Here is a 13604-nt window from a genome sequence, read left to right on the forward strand (position 1 = left end):
CCTGGCTTAAAACCAGGTCAAGTGTTTCCCCCATGTGCTCCTTCCTTCTCCCAATAAGTAGCGTCCTAAAAGAAAGCCTTAATTAATGTCCTCCCTTTTCTTGTCTTTGAACTTTGCTTGGTTGCAGCCGGCTACAGCTACCCGGTCGACTGGTGGAGTCTCGGCGTGGTCGCTTATGAGCTGCGGAGCGGCGTCCGGCCGTTCGTCGTCCACTCGTCCACGCCGCTCGCCGAGGTGAAAAACGTACTGAACACGCAGCCCCACTATCCCCGCCACTGGAGCGACCACTTTGTCGATCTGCTGTCCAAGGTGAGCTGTCCGTTTCTGTATTACGATTTGCATACCTTTTTGGGACGACCAGACTGCCTCAGGCAGAGTGCATTGCAAAGTATCGCGGGGTTTTTGTTTCTCGTTAAATTGACACTGTTTGTATTTTTTCTTCGTTCTTTACCTTCTCAAACAGCTGCTGAACGTGCATCCGGGCGCGCGGATCAGCACACTGAAGGAGCTGCACCTGACGAAGCTGCTGCGCGGCACGGACCTGGAGCGGGTGCTGGCGAAGCGCACCAACCCACCGTTCAAACCTTCCAAGGACCACCTGAACTGTGACCCGAGCCTCGAGCTGGAGGAGATGATCGTCGAGACGAAGCCGCTGCACAAGAAGAAGAAGCGGCTGGCGAAGCAGCGCTCCGTTCACCGGGAGAACAGCGACCAGCTGCACAGCCAGCTCGACACGCAGCTGCTGAAGGAGTTCCTGGTGTACAACCGGTACAAGGAGCTGAAGCGCAAAGCGATGGAGGCGAAGGAGTCCGAATGGCAGCAGGAGCTCGACCAGGCGATGGCCAACTCGCACGTCTCGAGCCCGGCCGACCGGGCCCTGTCGCCGATCAGCGAGCGCACCGAGCAGGCGTCCGGCGTGAGCAGCACGGCCGGCACGACCGATGGGCCGGGCGAGCCGATCCCGGTGCCGGGCGCCGCTGGGACCGCCGGCCGCACCCCGGACGGACCGATCGACTACATCGACCGGACGCCTTCGCCCAAGAGCAGCATCTAGCAGCACCAGCAGCAGGGCGACGCGGCCTGCCACATTATCTGAGCCGCAGCAGGAGCCGCGGCTTTTGTGGCCCACACACACACACACACACACACACTCGCACATTGACCCACTCCCTTTAATTGGCTTGTGATATAAGGTACACCGCCCGGTTTGCCGCCGCCGCAGGAAGAGACTGACATTCACCCCCACCGCTCGACAACTCGACGCACACACACACACACGCGTAAGGGAATGCAGGAGGACGGGCGGCCGGTCTGCCGTCCGTTCCCTCACCCCCTCCCCAAATGGGCAAGGCAATCATTTATCAAACCGTGCTGCGACGGGCAGAAAATGGAGCAGCGCACAAAACACGCAACCACTGCACACACTGTACAACTGTGTGCATTTAGCTTGTAAGCGAAACGAAACGAAACGATAAAGAGAAAAAAGAAAGGTGCTGCTCAGTCCCTAGTCCCCACTACACTTTGACACGTTTGCTTCACACGTTGACGCTCTCTTTCGCGCACACTTTTGCACTGCGTCCTGTTTAGAGAAAATGAATGACTCATCCGCGGTACAAGCGTCAGTCAATTTCCCGCAAAACACATCGATAGCACTGCGCCCCGGGACTGATCCGGTACGGCAAATGTGTAGTTCATCACACACACCCACACACACACACCCACACATGCGATGGTGCTTTAACCCGTCCTGTGCAGTGGCATCATGGCTGTAGATGCACGTTTCTGCACTCCCTCCCAGCTCCCACACAGCGTCCTTGTAGATCAATTTTACACACATACCCGCCCGCTCATGCCATGCCGGCTTCTTTGCAAATCGAGTCGAATAAAGCACCCCACGGCCGGTGCAGCTTGCCTACCTTCCGGGCGCAATGACACGGCCGACAGCAGCACTGCAGCTCACGGGCACACGGAGCGCATTTAATTAACCGTAAAGAACACACATAACGTGGGAGGAAGAAAAAAGAACACGAAAAAAAAGATCCTCGAGCTAGCTACATGTATGTTAGTCTTGTGAAAACTGCTGTGAAATAAAGAAGAGTAATGAAAACACACAACAACAACAACAACAGCGGCTAAGATACAGCGGATGAGCTTTCAACACAAACAAGCACGCTATTTATGGCGCCGTTAGACAACCCCGGGTAACGGTAAGTATTGCGGCGGAAGGCAGAAAAGTTTCATGCGATGCGGCGTGCCTACCATGCAGGCGCCGCTTGGGGTCTGCCTTGGCGCGATTTTTTTTTTTAGGTGGTTTGTGGAAGGTTTGTTTTCATTTTGCTGTTTTTTTGTTGTTGTTGTTCTTTTCTTTCTGCAAGGCTTTTGCGTGTACATCGCGCATTACGCTCGCAGCACCGTACAGCAACAGCATTGCCCCCGTCGTGGACTGCACCGCTGTTCGCAATCCATTGCCGTCCGGGCGGGGGCGTATTGATTGCACTTTCGCATATCAACTGTTCTGGTCGCTGTTGCGCTGTTGTGCGGCGGTGAGTTGACCCGTGCACACGCCTGCCTGCCCGACACAAAGTTGCGCCTGCATGGTATGCACACCGCGCAGCTACGTTGCTGGTTGGCTGGTTTGTAGTCGAGGAGTTTTGACGGGTTTGTATAACGAAACAAAAAAAAAAAACAACGTACAACAATGGGGCACGCAAACTCCACTGTCCCGAAGGGTGCTGTTAATTGAAACCAGAAACCAATACGCAAACCAAATGGTGGGGTGCATCGGTTTCAAACAACCGGGTACGTGTGGCAGGTACGGTCCCAGGCAGCAATCAGTGATACCGTCCGAGCTACCTGTCCGACGGCTCTGTTGCAAAGTTTTTGCTTGTGCGATTGTAGTTGGCTCGTTTTTTTTTTTGTACGTTGGCCATTTCGGTTTGCGATGGGCTATGCTATGGTGCCCCGTACTCCCCGGCAGCATCCGAGCTCCACTGGTGAGCAGTGCGAGCTTGTGCGAAAATCAGCTGCCGGATGCTGTCTGGCCATCTGTGTACACAGTGCCACCACACCGGTGGGAAAGTCAAGCCCGATCCGGACAGAAACCACGGTACCTTTGATCATCTTTTAAATTGATTTTCATGATGATTCCCATCGCCCCAATGCCACCGGATGGGCGGTATACGGTCGAATCGTAACGGTGCAGCCTTTTTCTAGCGCTTTTCAACGGGAAGGGGTGAGGTGTGGGTGAGGGAGGAACGAGGTGAATGTCTCGACAAGTGATTGCAAAGTTTAGTGGAAACTTATTCCACCCCGCTGCACAGTGCAATCGCACAACTCCGATTTCACGCTCGGCGGCCGCCCGCCATGTATGCAACCGGTGGCGCCCGCATGTATGCAATGGTTTAATCAAATGCGTAATGCGTAACCGTTCAACCGGCACCGGCTTTATTGCAATGGCAGGGTAGGTGGGTGGGAAAGAAGGGCGAGAGGTAGTAAGGTGGAGGAGGAGGTGCAAGGGGAAAGCTGTTGCTCACCTGAGGCAACAGCATTGCATGAGCGATTTAATTCCATTTGCAATTACAACCGATCGATCCGTTTGTTGAGCTGCGGGAAAATTATTTGTATTTTTTTTTTTTTGCATTACACTTTTTCACACAACTGTTATCAAAACATAACTTTATGAGCTTGCAAAATTTAACACAGTGATTCAGCAAAATTATGTTATGCTAAGTTTCATGCAAAGAGTTGCTAAATGGTTCACGTTCCTAGATATTCTTTCCGATACATTTATGATGTACGCTGTTACTCAGTAAAGCAGCTAAAAAATGTACAAAAAATAATGCATCATCGGTAAAGTAAACCGTTCAGTTATCTAGAAAATAAGTAGTTCTGCTGCAATCAAATGGTTTCACAATGGCTAACGCTAAACGGAATGCAAGCAACGAACCGAACGATACAAATTGGCGCACGGCACGCTCAATCAGCGGGCTAATCGTGCACGGCAGGCAGTGCATGGGGCTCGAAAAAGGTCAGCCCAAGGTGAAGCTGTGAGTGCCAGCTTGCGCCCCGCCCCCCCCCCCCCCTCCCAGGTCACGGATCAATCAATCCAGCGACTAATGCTTTAATTCCAGCATGATAGCGTGCCTTGCTGCTGGGAAGTTTGCTGAGCGCTTGCAATTAGAGAGCTACACACAGACACAGCGCAAACAAACCTGGCCAGTCCTGGCCCCTAATGCACTAATCAAAGATTACCTCCCCTCGTCGTGGGCACCACAAACACCGACACAGCCGATGCGATTGGGAGGGAATTTTCGGACGCATTCCGGGCGACTTGGCGGCAGGATGAACGACTATCATCACGCTGGTTCAAGAACATTGCCGTTTGGAACATTGCGGCCAGTAACAACACTGTGTCCCTCGCCCAAACTCTCCAATGCACTGTCTGTCTGTCGGTGTTTGTGAGGGTTTGGTACTGGCCAAACAAAATCTCGACCTGCTCCAATTCAATCTCGTCAGACGTTGCCAGACCCAGCAACCCAGTGTGGCTTGCCTAACCGCCCGATCGTATAGATTTCGGGTCAGCAGGTTTATTTGTGTTTGCTTATCTTCCCTGCACCAAACACAGGCACACAGCCAGACACTCACACACATTCCCCGTATCGTGTTGGTTTAACCCGCCGTCCAAAGGATCCGGAGCCTGGGTGTAATAACAACAAACAAAGTTCTGGCCAGTTTGATCGGCTTTCGCTGATTAAAAACGCACCTTTCGCTCGCCGGACGCTATCTGTACCATGTCGAAGATGGGGATCGTGGGAAGGGTGCCCATGCTAGAACCGCAGTGGATGACCGTTGACCGTTGGGGCGGGATTGTTTACCTTGTTCACAGCCCGTGCTGCGACAGCAACGGGCTGCACACCGGGGAATCACTGTTGCGGGTCGTCCCGATCACCGGCTTGATTGAGGAAGTAGGGTTCCGTCCAACAGCTAAAGCAAATAAGCTCTCGCCGCTACGGGGTGGATTGTTGTTTGTCTTCAGCAAAGTGAGGAGCTTCTTTTTAATGGTTTTTCTTGATGTTGAGTCGTTTTGGGAAATCTGCTCCATCGTAGCTTAAACTGTTTCATTTTGCACAGTGTCGTCAGGGAACGGAAAATGAACGGATCGGACAGGCCACTGGCATCTACCCTGAAGTGTACTAGGATACTCTGAAATGAGAAATATCGAAACGGAGGTATGGATTCGGATGATGAAGAGTTAGTAAGGCCGGATAAGTTAGCCACCATGCGAAAAATGAGCTAAATCACACAACGTTTGTTCTCGTCTGTTACATTCATAGATATCACCAGTTAAATTTGACATTGAACCTCGTGAAAATATGGTTGAAATGATTCCAATTTTTGTTTTCTGTCTGATTGATAGGTAAAACTTTCAATACCAAAAATAGAAAACAACATTTCACCAAATTATACTCTTCCTACAGTGGAAACTTGATAAGCCTTGAAATAAATGAGACTTTCGAACATGTAACAGCAGGATCATTGCGCAATGTATGATAAAAACATTCTCAAAAAAAAAAAAAAAAAAATACCAATCATCATATTTAAACGATTAAAAATGTATGGAACGCTTGCGCTTGAGCAGGACATTTGTGGTGTCGTGACAGAGCAGTTCAGGAGTTCAGAGCCGAGGACAAGGACAGATAATAACCAGTTCGAACCTACGCCGCAGCTGCAGGGTATAATTAGTTATTAGACCCTGGAGCAAGAGACCCAAAACCGGAGGACGGAATGCGAAGAAGCACTGCAGCAAGGGGCTCATACTGTTCGCTGAATCAAAAAGGCGGGAGAAACCTTTCGTGGAAATGAACGTGAACTTTTTTGATTGTTTTTTTTTGCTATATGTCATTGAATATTTATCAGAACATGTTCATGTTCAATTTCACTGGAACTGTAGTCCGGGCTTTAGACAGGGGCAAATAGGAACGGGAAAAAAACACAAACAACCATTGATGTATCAAGCACACGACAGCTGCTGCCTAGAGCCCCTTTATTAGGGCCTTTCACGATTCTAGTCAGCTTTTTTACAAGGAATTTGGCAGTTGGCGGCTAAAATCATGTCGACAATCCATACAAAACCACATACAATACTATCCTCCCTTTTTCAGCTTAGATTATTTCAGCCTCAAGGCTAGAATAAGATTCGAGTACCAGCTCGAAAACATTCAAAACAAGATCGTGTGTTCATGCATCCCGGGGCATTCATTTTAGACAGGGCGGGTTTTCTTTTAGCTTGATGAGTATTTCTGGTAAGAAGTAGAAGTGATAAATATCAACCTTCTTAATACATAAACCTTGGGATAAGCCCACCTGATAATTATACCCACTTTGATAACTGCTCGAAAACTGCTATACAATCTTAAAAGGAAAAGGGACCCATTGTTTGCACTCTAATCGTCGATAATGATTTAATCGCAATGGGAAATGCATGCCTTTTTTCCAACTAAACACTTGTATGGCATGTTTTTTTCCCCCAAAAAGCATCATCAAATAGCATTTTATTTGTAGGAGTATTTTACACAATCTGAACAGGATTAGCATTCGCAGAGATTACGATTGGAATTCAGAACATGGTGACGCTCAGTTGAATTGACACAAGGATTACTGGCAAAGGACACAATAAGTTGGAAATCCAGCAGCACTACCTGCCCATGTAGACAGTCGAACGGAAAACAAACAAACCGAACGAACTCGACCAATATTCACTCACCCATCGTGCATCCGACTGTAATTCCAATCGCACATCCGACTGCCAGACCAAATCCAGCCCCGGCGGCACGGACAGGTCTGTCTCAGTGCAGGCGTCTCCCCGTCTATCCAGGGCAGGCTAGAGCTCACCAAAAAGGACATGCTAATGAACTGACAGCACCGGAGCATGGGCGAGGACGCTTATTGCACGCTGCAGCTTTTACCCCATTGTGCAGTTGTCTTCCGTCGTAGCGAAACTGAAGCAAAAGGAATTCATAACCCCCTTGTCATGCACCCGAACCACCATTCCTGTAATGTAGCGAAGTAGCAACAGCAAGAATAACTCCAACCGTCCTCGAAATGTCATCAATGCTTTCCCGCAATGCTTTCCAGCAATATCAATTCGTAATTGTGCGGAAGTAAATTCGAAATCTCTCGCTGTGCACCTCTCCTTTCGCCACTCACATGGACACACACACACACACACACGTACAGTATGAAATTGAATCGCAGAGCTGACAGAAGAGCGCACGGACCAAAAGGCAGGTTCGTTAGACCTGCGACGAGCAAAGAAAAACTTCAGCAATGTTGGAAGAAACATGAGCTTCAGCGAGCTTCCATAACTTGACTGCGCTCGCACCACACACACACCCACACAGACAACCCATATACGTGCGTGTCAAGGACAGGCACATGTGCTCCGATTCATTCCGCATTCTCCTTACAACGATTCGGGGGACTGTTTTTTTTTGTTTTGCTTTGCATTCCATTCCATTTGTTGGTTCTTCGCCCGTGCTTTATGAAACATTTCCCTTTATTTGCGCTTTGCCACGCTGTTGTGCTAGCTCCCGGATGGGGACGGAAATTAATTGAAGGGAGAGGAAAGCAAAGCTTGCCACAGCCCTACAGCCCCCCCCCCTCCGTTTGCTGCTGCGGGTAAATCGACCATTTTGCATACCGTCGCAGGCGCAAATCAGCGAACGCTTGCGCACAGGGTCCGCCTCACAGTTCCTTCCGCCCAGACGGCAAAGCACAAACAATCCCCACATACCCCCTGTCCGATGACTCCGGTGGCTTGGGAATTCAACGAAAGCGCTGAATATTTAAAGGCGCGCCGGGCGCCTTTGTCTTTCTGTCCCCGAGCTCATCTCTCCCGGGGCGGGGTTTTTCCTTCGAATCGTAATAAGCGCCGCTTTACGTCATGCCCATCGAAATCGCGAAGCGCAATTGCAACCGATGCCTTCTTCGGGGGTGGGAGGGGGGGTGGGGAAGGAAGGAAAGAAGGCGGCTGGCACTGCTCGTGGCGCGCTGTGGCACCACCTGCACGCTTTGAACGCTTTGAAGCCGGGTAGCGTAGCACTGGAATCGAAATAGATGTCTCGCTGGTGCCTTACAACAACAAAGCAAAGCAAAGCAAAGCAAAAAGTACACAAAAAAAAAACATTAAACGAAATCCTATGCTTCTCCAATGATTTTTTTTTATTTTCTTGGAAGCACAGCAATAAAAAAATAAAACCAACCGAGCCGCGGGAGCTTTCCCATTGTGCTGTTTCTTTTATTTCCTACGCTCAGATAATCAGCCGACACCATTATGCAGCACGTGTTTATACTGCAAGAAGGTAGAAGGGGGGGAAGGACCACTTCACGGAACGAGTGGAGGCAATATATATATATATTTTTTTTTTCAAAATTGCTTTCTTGAGCACTCGCACACGTTTTTATTTACCAATGCAGCGTAGAAATTCCACATCCAGTGCCTTGGTAGGGTAATTTTGCTGCACAGATTGCATAAATGTAGGCTCATTGCATACTTACTGCTTCAGTACCGCTATCACCCAAAAAAAAAAAGTAAAGAAACGCCTAACTTTATGCAAACTTCTTCACTGCACTGCTTTTCATCTTTTACCCAACTGCTCTAGGGCTCGCTGTCAAGAGTCGCAGCTGCCCGCAAGCACCTGCTGCAGTATGTCTTTGTTAGGCAGGGGGGGGGGGACCTTTTTTAATGAGCTGCTGGTACACCTCTGCCAGCCTACTGGCTGCCTTGCCTGCTGCGAAGCTCTTTGAAGGCACAAAGCCATTTTAGCCACATCGTCTGTAGATACTGCTACCGGTGCAACGAAGGCCATGAAGGTGCCGTGTGATGTTTGCTCCATTCAGCTGCAACAAAAGCGGCAGGTGTTGTCGCGCGTTTTAATCACCAGCTCAAGGCCCCCCATTGTGCCCCGAGAAGAGCTATCGCTGTCGCGGAAAAAAGAGACCTTGCGCAATAACTTCCCCGGGATAGATGCTATAATTATCTTCGGCCGTGGTTTACCGACCCGGCTGGAGCTTAAGATTCCGACGAACAATGTGCATCAATAGCCAAGGCATGGCACACCACAATTGCGCCCGAAACTAGGCAACCCGCTAGACAAAACTACACTTTCCGGCAACCGAAACCGGGAGCACTAATGAGAAGCAACATTCAACATTGGCCCAATCAAACATCGCGATACGGCGGCGAAACAGCGAAACAGGTGCGCCAACGCTTTCTCATCGAAACAGCTCGTTCGAGACGTGTAATTAATTCCGCTCCGTTTTAAAACTCACAGCCACCGTATTATTCTAGCTCGAGTGCCGTCGCCCCAAATCTTCCCGGCGTTCGGCCTGTTGCTCTGTAGCGTCGGCCCAGGCCCAATTTCATGTCAGCCACTTCCCAAGTACGGCTTTACCCAGCAGCCTGCAGCTACCTGGACGCAACGGAAACGGTTTTTATTTTTGGTCGGTTGCTTTTCGTATGTTTCCGCGTGGTCTGTTATTTCAGCTTTCCCCGTGCCGGCGCCTAACGATGGCGATGCGTTCGTAATCGGCAAAACGGAAAACCACCGGCAACATTATCCGGTAATGAGAGGCAATTTAATGAAGCTCGAACCGTGCTTGTGGCCCGTCCTGTTGCTACTGCTGCTGCTGCTGCTGGAATGTTGGCCCCTGGTATGGGCGGCCTATTAATTCCAAGCGTCGAATGCCTGCGCTAATGATGCAAACGCATCTTGGCGATTCCATTACACGGCGAAACTAATTACACGGACACAAAGCGGGTAGGCCAGGCAGGTTAGCTCCGCTATTACAATCTGATTGCAGCTGGGAGTGGGTCCCGGGCAAGATACGTGCCCGTGGTCGCCCGCAGATTGTACACGCATGTGCATTCAGGCGGTGGACGACTTGAAGGCTTTGTCTAGGACGGCAAGCAATGTACACTGGTAGAGAGGGAGTGTGGAAAGGTACTGCTGAGAGCGGTTAGCTGACGCACCAAAACGCAAGCCCTAATTACCCACGGCATTCAGCCGCACAGATGAGCGCACTGCTTGTCGGGCGTGTCTCCCCCAATCCCCCTTCATTCCAAAGGAACAAAGGAACGGACGAGCCATTTAGCCGGAAGAGGTGAGCGCGGTGATGGGGCTGGGTCAGGAGGAGGTTTCTTTGTGTGGATGAGGCAGATGCAAAGATTCCGAAAGTGGGTGGAATGCAACCGGTCGTAAAATAGCAGAACGGTTCGCCGAAACTGCGGAATGTTGCTGCCGATTGACTTCGACCGTGCCGGAGAGCGGCTTAACGGGGAGAAGTGGAAATGGAAAAGAAAGAGAGGGAAAGAAACGAAACACTTCTCCAGACTCGCATATGTGTGGGGAGGGGAAGGGGATTTTATTTTGGAAGCTCTTTTGATGCTGTGTCAGTTGGTAGCCTCGGTGCGTACGGAATGGGGGAAAACCCTCTTGTAACAGATCCTTGACGATGGCGGAAGCAACAGGGTGACTATTACGGTCATTTGATATTTATTGAGATACCAAGGAATTGATAAGAAGTTCAGGACTGACTCCTGGTTCTGTTTTTGGTTTAGCTTCAAAATCATATCCAACTTCAACTCTACTACCCTGAAATGTCTTGGACAACGTCTTGTATCAGGTACTAGTCAAAGACAAATCTAGGATATGGTCAACATCAACTGTAAAGAACATAGTATTGACCAAGGTTTAATTCCAAGATAGGTCTGACATCAGATTCAGATTCAGGCTCTCATCGAAGCTGGAAAGAACATTTAGTAATCGAAGGAGTCTGAAGTCAGCACTGGAACCAATTCTCACATCCAGAACAGAGCTTGATTCAGATGCTTTGTTGTTACCTTGGGCTGTCAAATGTTGCAAACTTATCCAGATCCAGAATGTACCTTGGACAAGGTCTAAACTACATCAGATTCAAATCAGTACATTTGCGACTCCTAACCGAAGTAACCGAAGGAGTCTAAAGTCAGCACTGGAACCAATTCTCACATCCAGAACAGAGCTTGATTCAGATGCTTTGTTGTTACCTTGTGCTGTCAAATGTTGCAAACTCATCCAGATCCAGAATGTACCTTGGACAAGGTCTAAACTACATCAGATTCATATCAGTACATTTGCGACTCCTAAGTAACCGAAGGAGTGTAAAGTCAGCACTGGAACCAATTCTCACATCCAGAACAGAGCTTGATTCAGATGCTTTGTTGTTACCTTGTGCTGTCAAATGTTGCAAACTCATCCAGATCCAGAATGTACCTTGGACAAGGTCTAAACTACATCAGATTCATATCAGTACATTTGCGACTCCTAAGTAACCGAAGGAGTGTAAAGTCAGCACTGGAACCAATTCTCACATCCAGAACAGGGCTTGATTCAGATGCTGTGTTGTTACCTTGTGCTGTCAGATGTTGCAAACTCATCCAGAACCAGAATGTACCTTGAACAAGGTCTAAACCACATCAGATTCATAACAGTACATTTCGACTCCAGGTTTAGTTCCTCAACAGCTTCCAGATCCAGGCTCAGGACCAAATCTTTGTTGCAAACCAGATCTATTACCATGATGTCTGGGATCTTGAAAGACTGGGATCCGGTTTTCGAGAACTAAGTCTGATACTGGGTTTATCCTGGTTCGTCAAAACTCCAAGACGAGATCTGACCTGAGGACCTGAACCAATGAGAGATACACTTCAACATCGTAACAGGAGTACAGGATAGTAGCCAGATAAGTTGCAGAGACCTCAGAGTAGTAGGAACAGGCACTGATAAAGGTATCAGGTTTATTACGGAATCGAAAAATAGGACCTATTACGCATACCTCCTTGCAGGAACCAAGTCATTCATCAACACCAGAAAACTCGTCTGTAGTGTCCAAAACAAGGTTCAGAGTCAGAACTGTACCCCATTAGCACTGCAATCGAGCCAAATGAACTTGTCGACACCGGAAACGATGTCAGAAAGTCAAACACACACACACACACACTCCAACGCAGTGTAATGCAATCGGTGCTTGAAACGAAAGTTCGTCTGTCGCAATTCCATAACACCGGACATTGAAGCTGCTGCCGCTGGCCACCGCGCTGCATCATCATGTCGGCGTGCTCTTTATTAATTACACTGACCCCGGAATGAAAAGTTCTCGGGTGGGAGGATTTTCGTATTTTTTTTTTTTTGCTTTGTTTCTAGCACGGAAGAAGTGAACTATTACATGCCCGAACGGGCGTGTTGGATCCGGTCAGATTTGCAATTAATCTCACTTTTCACCAGCGGTTGATATGTGAGGGGAGGTTGGTAGTGTGGTCGTCACCGCTGCCGAGGCGGTCGTCAGAGCCGTTCAGCACGAGCGGCCAGAGCAGCGCTGCTGATGATTCCGCTCACATCCATGCACGAAACGTAGCAAGAAAAAAAGGAACCAACGAAGAGAAAAAGAGAGGATGGGGTGACAAAAGTAGCCTTCCTGCCAATTAGTTCCGTGCTTAGCTGCTCACTGATTACGGCTGGAGGATACTAATTACAGGATTACTAAGTGTCTACGCTGCCTGCTCAACGTCACCGCCAAGCTGCATGTGCCGCTTCCAGGCCAGCTCTAATATACGCTTTTATGTAGATGATTTATATCACCTTTCCACCCGCCGAGCGTAACTTTTTCGTAGCGTAGTCTGCCAGCGCTTCGAGGCTGGTTCGGACCTGGTTCGGGACGCACTGCTGGTTCTGGGGTGCGCAGTTTCGGCAAAGTTCGGTGCATTGCTGCATGTGCTTTTTAGCCTACGGTTGGCTGGAACCGTCACGACCAGATGCAGGTCGTGTGCATGTGTGCATGTGTGTGTGTGAACTGACCGACAAAACCACGTCCTTGCTCCACTGAACGCACAGTAAGGAATGCATGTGTGTGTCTGGAACAGATTTCGTTCGCTTCACGCCACCAGCAACGAAACTTTTGTGCACCATCTCAATTACCAACGCCCCGGTCCCATGCACGAACACAGTCTCCGAAAGGCATTCCACACCCATCGAACACACACACACATACATACTCACATACACACACACACACACACACCATCAACACTGGTCCGGTCAGGCTCAGGGGTAATCGAAAGTAATTAATTTAATCAGCTGACAGAGGGTTATAAATTAAACGGCCTTACAGTTCGGGCGGCTACGTATCGACAGACCCAAGCTATTGGTCCCGGTGTATGAGTGGACTGTCGCGGATGCCCGCCCTAAATATTGGTCACCGCCATAGCATTAGCCCATTCCTCGTCCGCTGTTTGTGCCGCTGTTTACGCCGCATTTACAGCCGCATCGAACCATCGCTGATATAGGCTTGAACCGAACGCCGATCCTGCTACATTGTAGTCGATTATTTATTGCCTACATTCTCTTTCCACACACACACACACACGCGCGCAGCTTTTAACCTCACTTACTGGCACTGTTTTGTGTGCGTGTGTGCGTAATGTACTCATCCTTTTATTTAGTAATTATCAGACAGTTTGATTGAAAATACAGCGCCATCACAACCGTTGCAAAGCGTCATCGTGCGAA

General features: G+C 49.2%; 2 protein-coding genes across 2 annotated transcripts in view; one reads left to right on the forward strand and one right to left on the reverse strand.

The window, feature by feature from the left end:
• LOC120950971 (serine/threonine-protein kinase 32A) overlaps window positions 1-1472 on the forward strand; it is a 74006-nt gene extending 72534 nt beyond the window's left edge. Inside the window, exons 9-10 of the mRNA XM_040369423.2 lie at window positions 128-309; window positions 464-1472. Coding sequence (XP_040225357.2) covers window positions 128-309; window positions 464-1054 — 773 coding nt within the window. The 3' untranslated portion in view covers window positions 1055-1472. The remainder of the gene's footprint in view (window positions 1-127; window positions 310-463) is intronic.
• The window catches only part of LOC120958116 (dorsal-ventral patterning protein Sog), a 247514-nt gene extending 245395 nt beyond the window's left edge, over window positions 1-2119 (reverse strand). The window contains exon 1 of the mRNA XM_049606175.1: window positions 1414-2119. The gene's annotated coding sequence lies outside the window, so the exon portion shown is untranslated. The remainder of the gene's footprint in view (window positions 1-1413) is intronic.
• Window positions 2120-13604: the final 11485 nt, after the last annotated feature.

Source organism: Anopheles coluzzii, chromosome X, assembly GCF_943734685.1.
Source record: "Anopheles coluzzii chromosome X, AcolN3, whole genome shotgun sequence".
In the NCBI taxonomy this organism is placed as follows: domain Eukaryota; kingdom Metazoa; phylum Arthropoda; class Insecta; order Diptera; family Culicidae; genus Anopheles; species Anopheles coluzzii.